This window comes from Hordeum vulgare, chromosome 1H, assembly GCF_904849725.1.
Source record: "Hordeum vulgare subsp. vulgare chromosome 1H, MorexV3_pseudomolecules_assembly, whole genome shotgun sequence".
Lineage (NCBI taxonomy): Eukaryota > Viridiplantae > Streptophyta > Magnoliopsida > Poales > Poaceae > Hordeum > Hordeum vulgare.
This window is the reverse complement of record NC_058518.1, coordinates 314,051,092-314,072,261: the sequence shown is the minus strand read 5'-3', so window position 1 is coordinate 314,072,261 and position 21,170 is coordinate 314,051,092. Positions and strand designations below refer to the sequence as shown.

Genomic DNA, 21,170 nt, shown 5'->3' with positions numbered 1-21,170 from the left:
ACCCTCGAAACTAACAGTGACAGTCTGTTTAATGCAATCAATGTGGGCATTGACAGTGTTGAGAAAGGGTCTACCAAATATGATGGGACAAAAGCTATCTTGTGCAGTAGCAAGGACGAGGAAATCAGTAGGATACTTCGTCTTACCACACAGGACTTCTACGTCTCTCACAATTCCCAGAGGGCAGATAGTGTCTATTACCTAGCGTAATAGTGACATCAATGGGTTCTAACTCAGCAGGTGCAATCTCATCTTTGATTTCATCATATAGGGACCGGGGTATTACACTAACACTAGCACCTATATCACATATACCATGGTAAAAGTGATCTCCTATCTTGACAGAAACAACGGGCAGGCCAACTACATGTCTGTATTTGTCTTTCGCGTGAGGTTTAGCTATTCTAGCGGAGTCCTCACAGAATTTTATAACATCCCATCTATGTCTTCGGCTAAGATATCTTTTATAATAGCAACACTAGGTTCAACTATAATTTCCTCAGGGGGTGCAAGTGGTCTAATGTAACCCCTACGTATCACAGTTGGAGCTTTAGAATAATCCTTTTACCTAGCAGGGTATGGTGGTTTCTCAGCATAGGCACAAGGAACAATAGGATCACTAAAGGCAATGGCTTTCTCCTCAACTAGATTGGGTTTAACTATGTTGATTTCTACAAGAGGATGATACTTAAACCACTTCTCTTGGGGAAGATCAACATGAGCAGCAAAAGATTCACATAGAGAAGCTACTATCTCACATTCAAGTCCATACTTAGCGCTAAAATCTCTAGAAGTGTTTGTTTCAACAAAAGATTTAACGCAATCAAACTCGAAATTCATACCTGACTCCTTACCTTCTTCAAGCTCCCAATATTCAGAGTTACGTTTGATTCTTTCCAATAAATTCCACTTGTGGTCAATATTCTTCTTCATAAAAGAACCGGTACAAGAAGTGTAAGCATGGTACGATCCTCATGAGAAAGTCGAGCATAAAAGTTTTGAGTGATAATCTCTCTCGAGAGCTCATGATTGGGGCATGAATATAGCATTGATTTAAGCCTCTCCCAAGATTGATCTATGCTTTCCCTGTCACGAGGCCAAAAGTTATAAATATAATTCCGATCACGATGTACTAAATGCATAGGATAGAACTTTTGATGAAATTCCAATTTCAACCGACTGTAGTCCCATGATCCAGTATCATCACATAGCCTATACCATGTCAACGCCTTATCCTTCCAAGATAAAGGAAAGACTTCTTTACCTCATCCTCGGGCAAACCTGCAAGCTTAAATAAACCACAAACTTTATCTACATAGATTAGATGCAAGTATGGATGTGAAGATCCATCTCTTGTAAAAGGATTAGCCAGCAGTTTCTCAAGCATACCCGAAGGAATTTCATAAAAGATATTTTCAATAGGTACCGCAGGTTGAGGAACAACTCCTTGTGCTTCCGTTCGTGGTGAACATACCCCGAACAAACTCCTCAAAGGAACAGTTTCCATAGTGACAATTGACAATAGATTTCAGCACAGTATATAAATGTTTCCTTACCAAATTCCACTTACCAAAGGTGCTCCCTCCCCGGCAACGGCGCCAGAAAAGAGTCTTGATGACCCACAAGTATAGGGGATCAATCGTAGTCCTTTCGATAAGTAAGAGTGTCGAACCCAACGAGGAGGAGAAGGCTCTGGTAAATAGTTTTCAGCAAGGTAATAACTGCAAGCACTGAAAGTAGCGGTAACAAGTGATGGTGTAGTGAGGTGAAACGTTGCAAGCGAAAAGTAACAAGTAACAAGTAGTAGCAATGGTGCAGCAAGTGGCCCAATCCATTTTGTAGCAAAGGACAAGACTGAACAAAGTCTTATAAGAGGAAAAGCGCTCCTGAGGACACACGGGAATTTCTGTCATGCTAGTTTCATCATGTTCATATGATTCGCGTTTGTTACTTTGATAGTTTGATATGTGGGTGGACCGGAGCTTGGGTACTGCCCTTACTTGGACAAGCATCCCACTTATGATTAACCCCTCTCGCAAGCATCCGCAACTATGAAAGAAGAATTAAGACAACGTCTAACCATAGCATTAAACTAGTGGATCCAAATCAGCCCCTTACGAAGCAACACATAGACTGGGGTTTAAGCTTCTGTCACTCCAGCAACCCATCATCTACTTACTACTCCCCAATGCCTTCCTCTAGGCCCAAATATGGTGAAGTGTTATGTAGTCGACGTTCACATAACACCACTAGAGGAAAAATAACATACAACATATCAAAATACCTAACGAATATCAAATTCACATGACTATTATTAGCATGACTTATCCCATGTCCTCAGGAACAAAAGTAACTACTCACAAAGCATAATAATAATCATGATCAGAGGTGTAATGAATAGCATCAAGGATCTGAACATAAACTCTTCCACCAAGTAATCCAACTAGCATCAACTACAAAGAGTAATCAACACTACTAGCAACCTTACAAGTACCAATCGGAGTCGCGAGACGGAAATTGGTTACAAGAGATGAACTAGGGATTGGAGAGGAGATGGTGCTGATGAAGATGTTGATGGAGATGCCTCCCCTCCGACGAGAGGAGTGTTGGTGATGACGATAGCGACGATTTGCCCCTCCAGGAGGGAAGTTTCCCCGGCAGGATCGTCCTGCCGGAGCTCTAGATTGGATCTGCTCAAGTTCCGCCTCGTGGCGGCGGAGAATCCACGAAAAAGCTCCACCCTGATTTTTTTGCCAGACGAAACCCTTCATATAGCAAAAGAGGGGGTCCAGTGGGCCGCCAGGGTGCCCACAAGCCCTGTTGCCGCGACCAGGGGGGTAGGCCGCGGCAACCAGGCTTGTGGGCCCCTCGTTGCTCCCCTCTAACACTTCTTTCGCCTAGTATTTTTTATAAAATCCCAAAAAAATCCACGTTGATTTTCAGGGCGTTTGGAGTTGCGCAGAATAGAGGACTCAGACTTGCTCCTTTTCGAGTCCAGAATTCCAGCTGCCGGTATTCTCCCTCTTCAAATAAACCTTGCAAAATAAGAGAGAAAAGGCATAAGTAAGGTTCCACAAAGTATAATAACAGTCCATAAAGCGATAAATATCAACATGAAAGCATGATGCAAAATGGACGTATCAGCGCGCTCACCCAGGGGGAGAGGAGAGGGGGCACACGCGATGGATAGGTATGCGCGACGACGATCTGGTGCGGAAGAGCTCCCCAGAGATGAAGAATCTCCAGTCGTGAGGGACGTCGTGGACGTCAAACTTGGTGCTCGATCACCGTGAGAATGGATCACCCTTGACGCCCACGTACTCCTGGTGCAGTCGGGGAAGAAGAAGACGCCTCCTACGCTGGCGAAGAGCTCGAGAAGCAACAGGCCTTGGTGTCGGTGGTGGTGCTCGGGGGCTCACCCCGACGGCGCTAGGAGGGAGAGGAGGAGGGGAACAATGATGCTAGAGCCATGATCTCCTGGCCGTCTGGACAAAGCAAGTTAGAGGAGGCTGCAGGATGCTTTATAGCTCGAGCCATGATCTCCTGGGCATTTGATCGAAGCAAAAGATTGATCGATGGTGGTCTGGTGCTTTGTATAGAGATGACGTCGAGAGGATGAAGAAACGATCGTCGGTTGGGCTATGTGCTGAAAGCAACATGACATGGGCCTGGTTAATCTCCCTCCTTGCGTTCAAAGCTTTTTGAAAATAATTAACATAACAGGTTTTGAATAATTTACACGGGTTAAAAGGAAAATATTTGGAAGGTGAAAAAAATACCTTTGGTCTTCTAAAAACATGCCACAATTTATAAAAATAAGTTGGGAATTTTAGGAGAGCAAAAATAAATTCCTTTTATTAAAATAAGGCACTCTCTTAATTAAAACCAAACACAAAAATAAAGCCAAACCAGAGGGTGTGCAGTCCACAATTAACAAGATGATTTTTCAAATGGGAGGAACATTTTATTAGGGGCCAAACAGAAAATTTTAAATCTACCTCTAAATAAAATGAAAAAGGGGGGTTTAGGGCTATGGTGCAACAAGGGGTTTTGGGAGGAATCTTGTTGCACCCAAATCACAACAACAATCACATGCCACTTTCACGCATTGCACTCACACTTCCAAACACCAAGGTGCAAACACAAAACGAAGATGAATGATGTTATGCATGATGCTATGATGCAACAGAAATGAAGACAAGATTAATCTTATTCCACCTCTCATAAAACATAACAAGGTTGCCAAACAAGACAGTAATACAAAAGGGGAATGTATAGCGTTGGGGCTGTTACAATCTCATAAGCCTCTTTGTCCTGGACTCTACTAAGGTTCTCCTCATGATACATATCCCACGGCTTGGTTAAACACCTTTGTAGTATTACCGGCCAAGGGGCGTCTACCAACTCCAGAATACCACAACTCACACCATCCTGAAAATTCAACCAAATTCAGTTACAGAATTCATACATACATATCAATGTTTGTCTGAATGCAGTAACAAACAAATTCAGTTAAACCAATTTTAGGTGCTGCCTAGAGTCAGTTCCAATCAAAGATTTAGCTAACACATCAACACCACTATTGTTTGCTCTTACCGTACTAGCACATCCAATGAATCTCCTTACCGTGTTAGTGCCTTCAAATGCCACAAACCTTCCTGGACTCTACCTGTGCAGGATGCACTTAGGCTCAGATTTAACCGCAAGCCCACAGAAACTTGGGTATATCACCGTGTCAGGAGTTTGCTGCAGTACCAATCCCATATATATCAGCCACAACAACTTACACATAAGAACTAAAATTGAACAAATCAAGAGCATCTTCAAACCCTAACCCTAACCCTAGCATAGGAGAGAATAAATTGAGTTGACTTACAAAATACTCCATATGCATGCTGTTGTACGCATTCATGTACTCGTCATCATTGGATGACTCGTTACTGTTGGGCCAGGAAGGCATGCTCGCGCTGCCATGTCGTAGTTGCCGGATGTGAGAAAGAAGAGGAAGGAGAGAGAGCTCAGGGGAGAGTGAGAATGAGCTTGGGGGAGAGTGAGAGAGAGATGGGGTTCGACTGAGCCGGTCGTTCGTTCTGATGTGGCCGGGCTGGTTTCGACCCGACCGTGACACTAACGACTGCTAGAAGGGCGTCGTCAGCCGTTAGGCATGCATCGGCCTGCCATGTGGGCCACCCATGCCAGAAAACGGTTAAAGTGGCTAAAACAGTCATCAACAAGACTTGATAGTTTTTTGTCACAAAATAAAAAAAAACGAGTTATGAGTCATTTTTTTGAAAGTGGTAGTTCAATGGGACGGCAAACCTTAATGTGATAGGAGTAGTTTTTTTTTGTCAAATACTCTTATGCCGGAGTCGGGGAAGACACATTTTATGACGGTGATTGGGGCTTCCTGGTCCAATTCTTTTACTTCAAAGCCGTCTTGGAAGCCTTCCCGTTTGTGCCAAACGCCGATTTGAGAGCTCCACGTGACGCTCATTTTTGTCCGCCCCTAGGCTCCATTGGGGCGCTAGATTTGGTGGCCGCGTGTGTGCCCAACTGGCGTCAATCGACGCAATATGCCGCAATGGTGAGCGTATCGCGGCCACACCGGCGATCTTGCAACCGACAGCCGCCGCATGTTGCTAGCAACCGTCTCCTGCTGCTGTCCGCCGCCAGTTCCAGCACGCCCGAGATGAGAGAATATACTTTTGTTTTTCTTTTTTCTTGTTTTGGTTGGGCCCACCCATAAGAGGGAGGTACGTGAGAGAAAGAGTTTTTTCAATTCATTTTCTTTGCATTGGACTCACATGCAAGTGTATCTCACCATGGGCAGCCCGATCCGGTCGACCCGGTCCGATCCGACCCGAAAAGGCCCGACCCAACCTTGTCCACGGGGCGGGCTCGGGCCTGATAATCAAGCCCGACGGCCAGGCCGGGCCGGGCTTGGACCTGTGAAAACCCGGTTTTACGCCTACGTCGGGCAGGGCTTGAGCCCTAAAATTAGGACCGACGTCCGGGCCAGGCCGGACTCGGGCCTAGATTTTGTACCATGGGTTTTAGGCCCGGTCCGGCCCAAGATATGGCCATGTAGACATGCAAGTGATACATAGAGACATGGGCAAAATGTCCAACAAATATCATGTAGACAGCTAAACCTTTTTTATCGGGTGAAAACGACACGGGGACATTTATGTAAGGTCACTTGACGATGAACAGACAAATTTAAACATGCTTTAAAATTAGGGTAAATCTAAGTAATGTGTTCGAGTATGTAAAAAGCCCTTAAAATAAGTATATTAAAATAAAGTTCCTGCCGGAGCAAGAAAAGAAAAGGTATTGGGCCGAATTTGCTTTTTAAAGAAAAGGTATTGGGCCGATAATGGATGAGTGGGTAGCATTCTAAAAGATGGGCTGGGCCTGTTGGCCAGGTAAGAGCATCTCTAGTAGAACCCTCAAACCCTTAAATCTAAAATCAGTTTTAAGGGTTGAGAATTGCCTATTTTTGACACTTTTAAGGATTGAAAAACAGGGGCAAAGACTAAAACCCTCAAACCCAACCCTTATAACGGAATATTCCGTTATAAGGATTGGGTTTGAGGGTTCTAGTCTTTGCCCCAACCCCAACCCTTAAAACTGTCATTTGACATTGCATAATTTTCACTAGAAAACATAATAAACCTGATGGTTGGAGGCACCTGAAATAAGATTAAACAGATCAAAGCACCATTTTTCCATAGGGAACACCCTGTATGCAGGAAAGAAATAGGGAAAATTTTCTCCAAAATATGAAAAGAGATAGCATGTTCAAAAGCCAATATTTTATCACACTAAAAATAAACAGAATGTGAGAAGCATACGGTATGCAAAAATATGCAAAGTGTGAGATTGATAACTGCTGTTCGAATAGTGCTAATCGGATATTACACCTAATGCAAAAATCGGAATACAACCAGGACCGCGCGCGCCGTCTGCTGGCGCTCGCACGCTGCTGCTACTGCGGCGCCACCGCGGCGAGCTCCTTCTGCGGCAGGGAGTGGGAAGTGGAGGGGACCTTGTGGGCGAAGGCGGCGAAGGTGGCCTTGGCGGCTGATGGGGTCGTAGTCCTAGGGTAGGGTCATAGGCCTGCCCTACATGTCCTACCCAAGGACTACCCCATACAAGGGACAGGACCTTAAGTATGCCCCACTGAATTAAGGTGCCCCCATCATCCAGTCGGTAACAGGCCCAAAATCATCCAGTCGGAGACTAACATTCGGAGAGCACCGGGCTTACCGACTGGATACACTCGGTATGTCATAACCTCTCTGGAGGGAAACTGTTGTACGTTTCCCGGTGCATTTACTAGCATTTAGAGCATACGTTACCTGTAACGTATGCATTCAATCGCCACTACTCCACCCTTGAATCAGAACCGTTGTGGAGGGCAGCGCACTCTATATAAGCCGCCCTCCCCCACTGGTAAAGGGGTTAGCAAATCTTTGTACTCCATATCACACTCGGTAACAAGCTCCGAGAGCACTGAGACGTAGGGTTGTTACCTCCACCGCAGAGGGGCCTGAACTCATACAACCTCGCCGTAGCTAGGACTCTGCCCATCTCATTCGTACCCTACACATCTACTGTCAGGCTTATACCCACGACAGTTGGCGCCTACCGTGGGGCAGGCGTCTAAGCGACTTCCGACGAGTTTGCGACTACTTCCTTTCGTCATGTCGTCCGGTGGAGGTTCGAGCATGGGTCACCAGATCCTCTTCGGCGCTCTCTCCTTCGTCGTCGATGATTCGGCGTGGCTTCGGGAGGCACCTCTCGACGTCGAGGCGCTTCCCCGTCGCGGGGCCACACACTTCCGTGCCGGCGCTCGCGGCGTTCTTCTTCTCCAACAATCGGCTCCATTGCCGGCTTGCACCTTCGTCACGCGCCGCAGCAAGCGATCTCGCAGTCCGGGTCTACAACGTTGGGTGCAACATGCCCGAGCGCGTCAGTTCGTGTCCTCTCAAGTGGCGGTTCTGGAGTATGTTGTGGTTGCCTCGCGTCCCCAGTGCTCGGGCTCGGTTCCGACTGAGCTCCCTTCCGAGTACGTGGGCCTCGGGCCTGCAGCAGAAGTTCACATGGCCAACACCCATGAAGATCCCCATCAGGCTGGCCGGAACGAGCGCGAAGCCGGTGAAGCATCCGGTGCACGCCGTCCGCCTCGCTGTTCTGCCAGTCGGCACACCCGGCAGAGCAACGTAGAGTTGTTCCGCACACCTCTCCTCAACTTGGCTGCGGCAGCCAAGATCGCCGATTCCCTTCAGCCGACTGATTCAGAGGCAGGAAGAGGAATCGAGCAGATCCGTGCTCTGTTGCACACGGCGCAGCAGCAGAATTCGGCAGTCTCCCAGTCGCACAATCGGATCCACAATAGTTCCGCCCATGCAAACACGCATCGGTCGGTTCACAGCCCCGGTTCCTATCAGCACCACAGGGGAGGCAGTCGTTCCATGGTCCGTGAAGATCGCCGCCGTTCACGCACCCCTCCGCGGGGTGGGCCCTATGGGTCCCGACATCATGATGATCGGCGTTCAGTCGGCGACACTTACGACCCGAGACCCGACGCAAGAGGACGAATCGCCCAGCGAAGAGTCGACAGGGGTCGAGCCCACCGCGATGGCCACGATCTGGATCATCCGAGTGGCGGCAGGACCATCGTGTCCGGCCCCGAGTGTTTTAGTCGAGCCATCCGCTCGGCTGACATCCCGCCCAACTTCCGATTGGCAGCGGGAATCGGTAAATTTACGGGGGAATCCAAGCCTGAAACATGGCTAGACGACTACCGAGTGGCAGTCCAGATCAGAGGAGGGGACGACTATGTCGCTATGAAGCACCTCCCTCTGATGCTCGACGGCTCGGCGCGAGCTTGGCTGAACCAGTTAGCCCCCTCAAGCATTTACAGTTGGGCAGATCTTGCCGGAGTGTTCATCAGGACCTTCGAAGGGACGTGCAAACGCCCTGCAGGCCTTGTGGAGCTTCAGCACTGTGTCCAGAAGCCGAATGAGCCCTTGCGCGACTTCATCCAGCGATGGACGACTCTTTACCACACGGTGGAGAGCGTCACCGAGCATCAAGCAGTCTGCGCATTCAAGGCAGGCGTACGGTACAGAGAGTTGTACCTAAAGTTCGGCCGGACAGGCGACATCTCCATGAGCAAGATGATGGAGATAGCTACTCGTTATGCAAATGGCAAGGAAGAAGACCGCATCCGGAACAGCAAACACAAGACAGTCGGCGATGCCGACGGAGGTAACACTCGGAAGCAGAAACAGAAAGTTCCACCCACACCGCAGGCAGAAGCTGCAGCTGTGACCAGCGCCAAGTTCAAGGGCAAAGGGAAAGCGCAGTCTACCCCCAAGAAGAAGCCGTTCAACAATCCCATCCTGGATCAGCCTTGTCCAATTCACACGAAGATGGACGAAGAAGGCAATCCCATATACGCAAAGCATACCACTCGGCAGTGTCGTCTCCTGATCCAGGGGTTCAGCGAAGGGCAACCGAGTGAGAAGAATCCTGAACAAGATGAGGAGGATAAGGAGGATCCGTTCCCTCAAGTCCATGCAACCCTCATGATTTTTGCTGACGTCGAAAGCAAGAGTCGACTGAAGCTAGTGAACAGAGAGGTCAACATGGCCGTTCCGACTGCTCCCAAGTTCCTTAGATGGTCTCAGACTGCGATCACCTTTGATCAGTCAGACCATCCAACGCATGTCCCCACTCCAGGAAGACAGGCTCTGGTCGTCGACCCGGTGGTGGAAGGAGTCTGATTGCGCAAAGTCCTCATGGACGGCGGTAGCGGACTGAACATCATGTACGCCGACACCCTCAAGGGAATGGGCATCCCGATGTCCAGACTCAGCGAGGGCAATATGCAGTTCCACGGAGTCGTCCCCGGGCGGAAGGCCAAGTCACTCGGCCAGATCGCGTTGGACATCACTTTCGGCTCCGACAAAAACTTTCGCAAGGAGAAGCTCACATTCGAGGTGGTGGATTTCCAGAGCGCTTACCATGCAATTCTGGGCCGCCCGGCGTACGTGAGTTTCATGGCACGCCCGTGCTATGTGTACTTGAAGCTGAAGATGCCGGGCCCAAAAGGCGTTATCACCATCACCGGCAACCGCCAGCGAGCCGAGGAGTGTCTACAAGAGGGATCAAGAATCGCCGACCATCAGATGGCGATGCTCGAGCTTGACGAATACAAGAAGACAGTCGACCCTGCCGACCTGATGCGCTCGAAGAAACCAGCTTCTGAGTCCGCGTTCCAGTCGGCGGGAGAGACGAAGAAAGTCAGCATCCACCCGACGGACGAGTCTGCCGCCCCGACGAACACCTCCACCACCCTCGATCCTAAATAGGAAGCCGAGCTCACCCAATTCCTCCGTGAGAACTGGTACATCTTCGCATGGAAACCTTCTGACATGTCGGGTGTACCCAGGGAGTTGGCTGAGCACCGACTGCATGTGGATCCCGTCGCTCGGCCCGTCCGAGAGCACCTGCGTCGGTCCGCCACGCACAAGAGGAAGGCAATCGGAGAAGAGGTGGCCAAGCTGCTGGCTGCCAACTTCATTCGCGAGGTTCACCACTCCGAGTGGCTCGCCAATGTCGTGATGGTGCCCAAGAAGGACAAGTCACTCCGAATGTGCATTGACTTCGAGCACCTCAATAAGGTCTGCTCGAAAGACCATTTTCCGCTCCCCTGCATAGATCAAATTGTCGATTCGACTGCGGGATGCGAGCGTTTGTCATTCCTTGATGCCTACTCGGGTTATCATCAGATCCGTCTGTATGGTCCCGATGAGTTGAAAACAGCCTTCATCACCCCGTTTGGGTGCTTCTGCTACATCACTATGCCTTTCGGTCTGAAGAATGCAAGAGCTACCTTTATGCGCATGATCCAAAACTGTCTCCTCGACCAGATCGGTCGCAATGTGGAGGCATATATGGATGATATCGTAGTCAAGTCACGCAAAGGTTCCGACCTGCTGACTGACTTGGCAGAAACATTCGCCAACCTTCGTAGGTACGATATCAAGCTAAACCCAGCCAAATGTTCATTCGGTGTTCCCAGCGGAAAGTTACTCGGTTTCTTTGTTTCCGAACGAGGGATCGATGTTAACCCCGAAAAGATCGGGACCATCGTCCGACTGGATAGGCCGGTCAGAATACACGATGTTCAATGGCTCATAGGTTGCCTAGCGGCTTTGAGTAGGTTTATCAGTCGACTCGGCGAAAAAGCACTTCCTCTGTACCGACTCATGAAGAAGTCAGATACCTTCGAGTGGACAGACGAAGCCCAAGTCGCATTCGACGACCTCAAAGTCCTACTTTCCACCCAGCCGGTTCTTACTGCTCCGCTCAGTAAAGAGCCCCTTCTTCTATATATCGCGGCTATAAATCAAGTCATCAGTACTGTTCTTACAGTCGAGCGAGAAGAAGAAGGCAAAGCATACAAAGTTCAGCGCCCAGTGTACTACGTCTCCGAAGTCCTGACCCCTTCCAAGCAGAGGTATCCCCATTATCAGAAGCTTATCTATGGGATCTATATGACTGCGAAGAAGGTGGCCCATTATTTCCAAGACCACTCGGTATCTATCATTTCTGATGCTCCTTTGTCGGAAATTCTCCACAATCGAGACGCGTCAGGCCGAGTGGCGAAGTGGGCAATGGAGATGCTGTACTGTGACATCAAGTTCGAGGCCAAGAAAGCTATTAAGTCTCAAGCCCTGGCTGACTTTATAGCAGAATGGGTAGAACAACAGCAACCGACTCACATCTACTCGGCTCATTGGACAATGTTCTTCGATGGGTCTAAGATGTTGAATGGATCCGGCGCTGGTGTTGTGATCATATCACCCAAAGGCGACAAGCTCAAGTACATGCTCCAGATACATTTTGATTCCTCCAACAACGAGGCGGAGTATGAAGCTCTCCTCTACGGATTGCGCATGGCCATCTCACTCGGCGTCCGTCGCCTGATGGTCCATGGCGATTCGGATTTGGTGGTCAATCAAGTGATGAAAGAGTGGGACGTAAGGAACTCCACCATGATGACATACTGCAATGCAGTCAGGAAGCTGGAGAAGAAGTTTGAAGGTCTAGAACTTCATCATGTTCCAAGACTGAAGAACCAAGCAGCTGACGAGTTGGCAAAACTCGGATCCACTCGGAGACCAGTCCCGAGTGATGTCTGTCTCGAGCACCTCCATCTTCCTTCAGTCAAAGAAGATCCCTTCATAGAAGAACCAGTACAACCCAAGAGCGCAACAGATCCGACTGAAGTCGATGTGCCTGTTGTGGTTGATCTAGTCACAGAGATTCTGGTAGTCATTCCCGATTAGACTGTGCCGATCATGGCATATATCCTGAGACAGGAACTTCCAGAAGATGAAGTCCAAGCCCGGCAAATAGTTCGCAGGTCGAAGGCATTCACTGTCATTGACGGTCAATTGTACAAGGAGAGTGTTTCAGGCGTCCTCCAACGTTGCATTTCCCCAGAGGAAGGACAGTTGATCCTAGAGGATATCCACTCAGGTACCTGCGGCATCACGCTTCTTCGAGAGCAATCGTCGCCAAGGCGTTCAGAGCTGGATTCTTCTGGCTGCAGGCTAACGAGATGGCCAAAGCTATGGTAGACCGATGTGAAGGCTGTCAGTTCTAATCGAACAAGTCCCACAAGCCAACATCTGCGCTAAAGACAATCCCACTTGTGTGGCCATTTGCAGTTTTGGGATTAGACACAGTCGGACCATTCAAGACAGGCCAAGGAGGCTACACACATCTGTTGGTGGCAGTTGACAAGTTTACAAAATGGATAGAAGCCAAGCCCATCAAGAAACTCGACGCCTCCACAGCCGTTAAGTTTGTCAGGGACATCATCTCCAGATTCGGAGTGCCTCACAGCATAATCACGGACAATGGGACAAACTTCGACTCGGACAGATTCAAAGGTTTCCGTGCGAGTCAGGGTATCCGAGTGGATTTTGCTTCCGTAGCACATCCGCAATCCAATGGACAAGCTGAGCGTGCGAATGGACTTATCCTTCAAGGTTTGAAGCCTCGACTCTTGCGAGAGGTAGGACATGCTGCTGGTGCATGGGTCACCGAGTTACCTTCAGTACTTTGGGGCCTCCGCACCACTCCAAACCGATCAACGGGGCGATCGCCGTTCTTCCTCGTCTATGGAGCAGAAGCGGTCCTTCCGAGTGACCTGCTTCACAATGCCCCGCGAGTCGAACTCTTCTCCGAAGCCGAAGCGGGACAAGCAAGGCAAGATGGAGTCGATCTTCTAGAGGAGGAACGCGAGATGGCACTCACTCGTTCAACAATTTACCAACAAGATCTGCGACGCTTTCATGCACGTCATGTCAGGAGCCGCACATTCCAAGCAGGCGATTTAGTGCTCCGAGTGGATCAGCAAAGACCCCACAAGTTGGCTCCGGCCTGGGAGGGGCCTTTCATCATTTCCAAGGTGCTGAACAACGGAGCATACAGACTCTACAATATTCAGAGGGAGACAGACGAGCCGCGCGCATGGAACGGAGATCTCCTCAAGCGTTTTTATACGTGATCGTCGACTGAAGCAGTGTAACGAACAAGTTTGAAGAAATAATATATTCAGCAGATTCAGTTTTGTGCAGATTCAGAGTTCTCACACACACAAAAAAAGAGACTTAGCTGCGATCCTGAATCGCCTAAGTACTAACCTCCTCCGAGTGTGCACTATACGTCACACTCGGGGACTTAGTTGCGATCCTGAATCGCCTAAGTACTAACCTCCTCCGAGTGTGCACTATACGTCGCACTCGGGGACTTAGCTGTGATCAAGAATCACCTAAGTAATAACTTCCTCTGAGTGTGCACTATACGTCACACTCGGGGACTTAGCTGCGATCCTGAATCGCCTAAGTACTAACCTCCTCCGAGTGTGCACTATACGTCGCACTCGGGGACTTAGCTGTGATCAAGAATCACCTAAGTAATAACTTCCTCCGAGTGTGAACTATACGTCGCACTCGGGGACTTAGCTGTGATCAAGAATCACCTAAGTACTAACTTCCTCCGAGTGTACACTATACGTCACACTCGGGGACTTAGCTGTGATCAAGAATCACCTAAGTAATAACTTCCTCCGAGTGTGCACTATACATCACACTCGGGGACTTAGCTGTGATCAAGAATCACCTAAGTACTAACTTCCTCCGAGTGTGCACGATACGTCACACTCGGGGACTTAGCTGTGATCAAGAATCACCTAAGTAATAACTTCCTCCGAGTGTGCACTATACGTCACACTCGAGGACTTAGCTGTGATCAAGAATCACCTAAGTAATAACTTCCTCCGAGTGTGCACTATACGTCGCACTCGGGGACTTAGCTGTGATCAAGAATCACCTAAGTACTAACTTCCTCCGAGTGTGCACTATACGTCACACTCGGGGACTTAGCTGTGATCAAGAATCACCTAAGTAATAACTTCCTCCGAGTGTGCACTATACGTCACACTCGGGGACTTAGCTGCGATCCTGAATCGCCTAAGTATTAACCTCCTCCGAGTGTGCACTATACGTCGCATTCGGGGACTTAGCTGTGATCAAGAATCACCTAAGTAATAACTTCCTCCGAGTGTGAACTATACGTCACCCTCGAGGACTTAGCCGCGATCCTGAATCGCCTAAGTACTAACTTCCTCCGAGTGTGCACCATACGTCACACTCGGGGACTTAGCTGCAATCCCGAATTGCCTAAGTATTCACCTCCTCCGAGTGTACACTATACGTTGCACTCGAAGACTTAGCTGTGATCAAGAATCACCTAAGTAATAACTTCCTCCGAGTGTGAACTATACGTCACCCTCGGGGACTTAGCTGCGATCCTGAATCGCCTAACTCTTAATCTCCTCCGAGTGTGCACTACAAGTCGCACTCGGAGACTTAGACGTGACCAAGAATCACCTAAGTCTTAATCTTCTCCGAGTACGCACTAAGTGTTGCACTCGGAACAGCATTTCAACAGAAGACTAAATGTTTTCATTCCGACAACATAAGTTCATAAACGACAGCTGACTCAGTGCGGGTCAAGATTACCCGCACCGATTTAAAAGTATGACGGCCAACAGAAGTGGCCAGAGTATCTTACAGTAAACACTCGGCATACCGAGGATAAAGTTTGATCACGCGTCATCTGGGCCGGCCTCAGGACTGGAGGGCTCCACAAAAGTGTCCAAGTCGATTCCATCAGCGATGCGGGTAGCAGTCTCAAGGAACGTCTTCATGAAGTCTTCGAATCAAAGCTTCTTCGTGTTGGCGACCTTCAATGCTTTTAGCTTATCTTCCCGCACCTCCTTGCAATGGACTCGCACCAAGGACAGCGCAACATCAGCACCGCAACGCGCTGCTGACTTCTTCCAGGATTGCACTCGGTTCGGAATCTCCTCCAGTCGCCCCAACAGAGTCTCCATCTCCTGCCGCGACTCATCTTCCGGCCAAAGCTCCTTGTCAATGCGGCCGATGACCTCTTTCAGTCGGCTGATGAAAGGACCCACTTTGCCTACGCGGATATGCGCCCGGAGCAGATCCCGGTTGGCGTCCTCGCCGAGTGGCACATTGTCCTTCATGGACCGCTCCACAGCCGCCGCTTCAGCTTCGGCGTCACCGCAAAAGTCTGAACCAAACGAGCAAACAGACAGTAAAAACCGGGTGTTCGTCACACGGTACAACCACTCGACAAAGCATAAGACTTACCAGCCAGACGAGTCATCATCTGGACAGCCCAGTCGTTGACATACTTTTCCTGAGCTGTCCATCGTTTGTTCCGAACAGCCATTTGATTGTGCAGTTCAGTCCTCTGTTTCTTCAGTCTCTCCACCTCCGCCACCAACACCCTGTTTGCCTCCAGCGCCTCCTCCAAGGACTTCTCTCGAACTTCCAGCGCGTCCTTCATGCCAGCCATGGCGAGCATTGCAGCTTCCAGTTCACCAGCATACTGGTTCCTCTCAGCTCTCACGGCTTCATAAGCACTTCCCATTTCACAAGTTTTCTGCACCAAGAAACAAAGGGTAATCAGCAAGTTTATCAGTTCACAGGCTAAGTTCTTCAGACCCCTGCCGACGCAAGCAGTCGACAGCGGTCTCGGGGACTACACCCAGTGGGTTCACTAAGAGTGACCCCATTGGCATGCACCTCAAGCAGGCCCACCCTATTGAGATGCATGTTTTCACCTACGCCTCAGGGGCTAATATTACTCCACATGCGTGCAACTTACTCTCGGAGACTCTTACCGCAAGAGCGCTCCGACTGCAATAAGCACTCGCACTCGAAAATCTTGTCTACGGACACAACCAAACTAAAGACCAAATGTATAAAGACAACTGTCGGTGCAAGCACTCGACAGAAGTCTCGGGGACTACACCCACTGGGTTCACTCGGAGTGAACCCATTGCAAACAGCAGACAACACCCAGTGGGTTACAGAAGAAAAGTAAGTACTTACTAGACTACTTACTCGGATGTCATCGCGCAGCTCCAAGCTCCGCTGGTACAAAGCCGCAACGGAGTCATAAGCCCTCTTGGCCTCTCCGGCCATCAGCTCCGCCTGGATCATGGCCCCCTTGGCCGCTCCCACCTGCTCCTCTGGGACACACCGAATGCTGAATTCAGCATTCGACGGACCGGGAATCATGGGAAGTTCCTGAGGCATCCCAAGGTTTGCCCCAGTAGGTTCCTCACCCACCGGCACCGGTTCAGTCGGTGGAGGCACTTCGGTCGGTGGAGCGTCGGCGGCAGGGGCGGCAGCAGGAGGAGCAGCCTCAGGGACAGGCTCCACGACAGGCTCCATGGCCGGGTTGGATCTCCCCTGGTCGTCCCCGTCCAGACAAGTCGCCCCTGACAAGCCGAATAACACGGTGCCTCAGAAAAAGAAAAGGATGGCACAGTCTACAGGAACAAAATACCCGACTCTCCCACAACATACCTGGCTGGGACGAAACGACGTTGTCCGTGTCCATGGGGTCGTCCCCTTGGCGGGCTGGCGAGGTCGCAGAAGTGGTAACCCTGTCGAGTGAAGTCCATTCGACTTGTAAAGCAGGAGTTCACTCGGTCAACAGAAAGAGCCGAGAGTTAGATTCACTTACGTGGAGGTGACGGGGATGGCCATCCTCATCCGCGGCAGAGCCTTCCGAGGTTTGGGCCCACTCGGCTTGGGCGCCCTGGAGGACTGGCCTGCAAGTTCAGCGGCTGCGTCCCTGGCCCTCTTGGTGCCTCGAACACTCGGTACCGTCGGGGCAGCAGGCGGAGCACTCGACGACGCAGGAGGAGCTGAAGGGACGGCAGGCTCATGCCGGCGCTTGCTCCGATGCTCTGGCCGCGGAGGTGGCGAGTCTGGCTCTTCGTCCTCTTCCTCTTCCTCGCTGTCTTCCTCCTCCGACTCCCCGCTGTCGGAGACATATTCGGCGCTCTCCACGCTCCCCTCCTGACAACATCCACGAGCGCCTCGACCAAAGGCTGGATGTCGTTCTTCTCGTCTTTCGAGAGGGCGAGTTGCTTGGGTGGAGCAGGACGGTCTAGACTAAACGGAGGCAGCCCAGTCGACGCATTCGGACAGGCTATGTCCTGGCAGTAGAACCACGTCGACTGCCAGTTCCTAACCGACTCGCTCAACTGGAGAGCAGGGTAGCTGCTCCGACTCTTCTTCTGAAACCCTAAACCCCCGCAGAGCTGGAGGAGATGCGTCTTGTCATCCGACTGACTAAGACGTTTGATGGTTTGAGAGCGGGCGGAGAAGATATGTTTGAATAAACCCCAATGGGGGGGCAACCGATAAAGCACTCGCACAAAACAATGAAGGCAGAAAGGTGGGCGATGGCATTCGGAGGGAAGTGATGGAGTTGAGCACCAAAATGATTCATGATGCCTTTGAAGAAGGGATGCGGGGGCAGAGAAAAACCTCTGTGAACATGGCTAAGGAGCAAGACGCACTCCCCCTCCCGTGGTGCCGGCTCGACCTCGTCGTCCGCCGGCAGCCTCCAGGACTTATGCACGAGCAGGCCGTGCTCTACCAGCTCCAGCAGGTCCCCCTCCGTCACCGTGGAGGGGAGAAAGTCTCCCTGGATCCACCCCGCCGGCAACGGCCGCTGCCGCCGCTGAGTAGCCGCCGCCTGTTTCTTCTTCTTCCTCGCCTCCATCTTGCTGGTCTGACCTTTGGTCATGGCGGCGACGGCGAGCTCTCGAGAAGGAGAGGAAGAGAAGGGTGTGTGAGCGCAGGAGGTGGCGAGGTAGACGGAGCAGGCAAGAGCAAAGGATTCAGCGAGCATAACCGAAGGGTCTCGTCGTCCAGAGTTAAATAGAGCACCGACTGGGTCGCTGGCGAGCGGGCCTGAAATCTTATCTGCCCAACCAGCCGCAGCGATATCAGTGGAGGAGTTGAAGGCGCGAGGAACGAGGAGTCAGGCGCTACTCGAGCGCGCTGACGTCGTCCCCGCTAAGCGCGCGGAACCCGAAATTTGAGATCCCGGAAAATCCGCCGCTGTTAGTTGACCGGTCGCATCAAAAGATGTCGCGAAAGCACTCGGTTCCCGACAGTCTGTTTCGCAAAACACCTCCACTCGGATCATTGGTCAGGAGAGATAAAATGGATAGAGGCAAGCAACGCCCAAGCCGAACCTAGTCCAGTCGGATCTGAACCTCGAGCACTGCTTCGACGTTTCAACCTCAATCCATTCGGGGACTAATGATGGGGTCATAGTCCTAGGGTAGGGTCATAGGCCTGCCCTACATGTCCTACCCAACGACTACCCCACACAAGGGACAGGACCTTAAGTATGCCCCGACTGAATTAAGGTGCCCCCATCATCTAGTCGGTAACAGGCCTAGAATCATCCAGTTGGAGACTAACATTCGGAGAGCACCGGGCTTACCGACTGGATACACTCGGTACGTCGTAACCTCTTTGGAGGAAAACTGCTGTACGTTTCCGGGTGCATTTACTAGCATTTAGAGCATACGTTACCTGTAACGTATGCATTCAATCGCCACTACTCCACCCTTGAATCAGAACCGTTGTGGAGGGCAGCACACTCTATATAAGCCGCCCTCCCCCACTGGTAAAGGGGTTAGCAAATCTTTGTACTCCATATCACACTCGGTAACAAGCTCCGAGAGCACTGAGACGTAGGGCTGTTACCTCCACCGCAGAGGGGCCTGAACTCATACAACCTCGCCGTAGCTAGGACTCTGCCCATCTCATTCGTACCCTACACATCTACTGTCAGGCTTATATCCACGACAGCGGCGGCGGAGATGGAGGCCATGTCGGCGGCCGGAGCGTGGGACGGCGGCGGCCGAGGCAACTTCCTCACGCGCGCGGGGAACCAACTGCCTCCAGCGCGAGGTGGGAAGTGGAGTGCGGGTTGGGGGCAGTTTTTTCTCCCAACCCTCACTTCTACAGGCTGGGAAGGGGTTTGAGGGTTGGACCTTTAAATTTTTTTACGGATTTAAGGGCTTAAGGGTTCTAGTCTACATCATTTTTTTTGATGAAAACTGTAAAAAAACGGTTATTTTTAAGGGTTTAAGGGATAGATGTTGATAAACAGAGAATCGCCCGATCGGTCAAAGCGTCCCCTCCTCCATCTCTGCGGCGGAACTGCCAGATATAGACAGCGAGGAACCCTAACCCTAACCAGTGGTTCAGATCCGCAAGGTTGGTTCCAACCCTTCCAATCTGCAGGGAGGTTCCAACCCTGATTTATCGAGTCTTGGCTGGTTAATTCGTGCTTGTTTGCAGGCCTGCGACTATGGCGGGTTTCTCCCTAGTCCGCGAGGCGGGACGAGGGTCCTGCGTCCGGCAGGTGAGGGGTTTCGCCAGCTCGTCCCCGTCCCGCAGGTATCTTGGTCTCCGTCCCATCTCCGGCGCTCTATTTTCTTAGATCTGTGGCCCGATGTCTGATTCTTGATCCGATTGGTGGACGCCATCTGTTCTGCTCGACATACTAATCTAGGGATGAACGGCTATTATGCTAAATGTGCCTAGCAAAATTTATTATGAAGTGCACAGTGTGAAACCGAATTCCATCTTTAGAAAATTAGCGCTCAGACCACATATCTTGTCAATATTATTTGGTCATCAGTTCTCAATGTTGCTTCTGTCTGTCCAGCATTCCGGATACACACGTGCCTTTCGGGGAGGACACCGTGCAACGCAAATCCAGCAGAAGAAAGAGGAGCTGTATGATCTCATCGCTGACGCCCAGGCCAAATCCGCGGCTTCCCAGCGAGACAGATTTGTGCTCAAGACTCTCTGCACACAAGTCAAGCCCAGGCCACATGACCCTCAATGGTACAATACCTACCAACCATATGCAGACATAGATATTTGCTCTGTTTTTTCCTCAGCTATGGGGGTTGTCCCTTGATGGTACAATATCATCCATATGTAGACATAGATATTTGCTCTGTTTTTCATCTGCTACATCAGTTGAATATATATTTCCGCAAGCGTGAGATATACTTGTTACCTTCTCATCCCACCAACCTACCTGCAGGCGCGAGATAATTACAGTCAAGAAGGCTAGCAAGCGGGCTGCATTTGCGTTTGTTTTTGTTACTGGCTGCATCACTCTTGGTGGCCTTGCTCAGGGTGCGCGCAATGAAGTGGAGCATGAGATGTGCATGCCAGTGGAGCAGCGCAGAATCTGAAGGGAACTGCAGAAGCAAGTGGAGTGAAGACGAAGCATCTTGTTTGATGGAGAAGCAAGACGGATATCAGTTTTTTTCCTGCACTATATTATGCATGTCTCTTGTACTATATATATGTCTATGATCTGCCACCTATGACTTGAGTAGTATTATTACTGGTTGATCTGTGGAATGTGGACGCAATGTAAGATAATTTGTGATGTGTGAAAGTGAGTCTCAAGTATTGCTGTCGGCAAGACCCGCTCGCATAGGCCTTCTGCTGCTGCTTAATGTCAGCTAAGTTTCTTTCTTGAGTGGTTTCTGTTTGAGTAAATTATGTGAATTGTTGTCGGCAAAACCCGTTCGGGTATGGCTTCTGCCACTGTAGAAGGATGTGTGCTAAATTTCTTTCTTTAGCTGTATCTGTTTGAGTAATTTGTATGAATACGAGTCAATTCTTGTCACCTCAGACAAATAA

The 21,170-nt window shown here is 50.3% G+C and overlaps 1 protein-coding gene across 3 annotated transcripts; it reads left to right on the top strand.

Annotated features, from left to right (window-relative positions):
* The first annotated feature begins 19,609 nt into the window (after window positions 1–19,609).
* On the top strand, window positions 19,610–20,949 carry LOC123410148. Of its 3 annotated transcripts, none has more exons than XR_006612987.1 (4): window positions 19,610–19,718; window positions 19,803–19,901; window positions 20,173–20,354; window positions 20,560–20,949. XR_006612987.1 is itself a non-coding variant. In XM_045103047.1 (4 exons), the coding sequence occupies exons 2-4, from the start codon at window positions 19,813–19,815 to the stop codon at window positions 20,711–20,713; spliced, it is 390 nt and encodes a 129-aa protein (XP_044958982.1). In that variant the 5' UTR covers window positions 19,611–19,718; window positions 19,803–19,812; the 3' UTR covers window positions 20,714–20,949. The 3 variants fall into 3 exon arrangements, 2 of the variants coding, with proteins under 2 accessions (XP_044958982.1, XP_044958987.1); XM_045103047.1 differs by having other exon boundaries at window positions 19,611–19,718; window positions 19,803–19,866; XM_045103052.1 differs by lacking the exon at window positions 19,610–19,718 and having other exon boundaries at window positions 19,735–19,866.
* The last annotated feature ends 221 nt before the right edge of the window (window positions 20,950–21,170 follow it).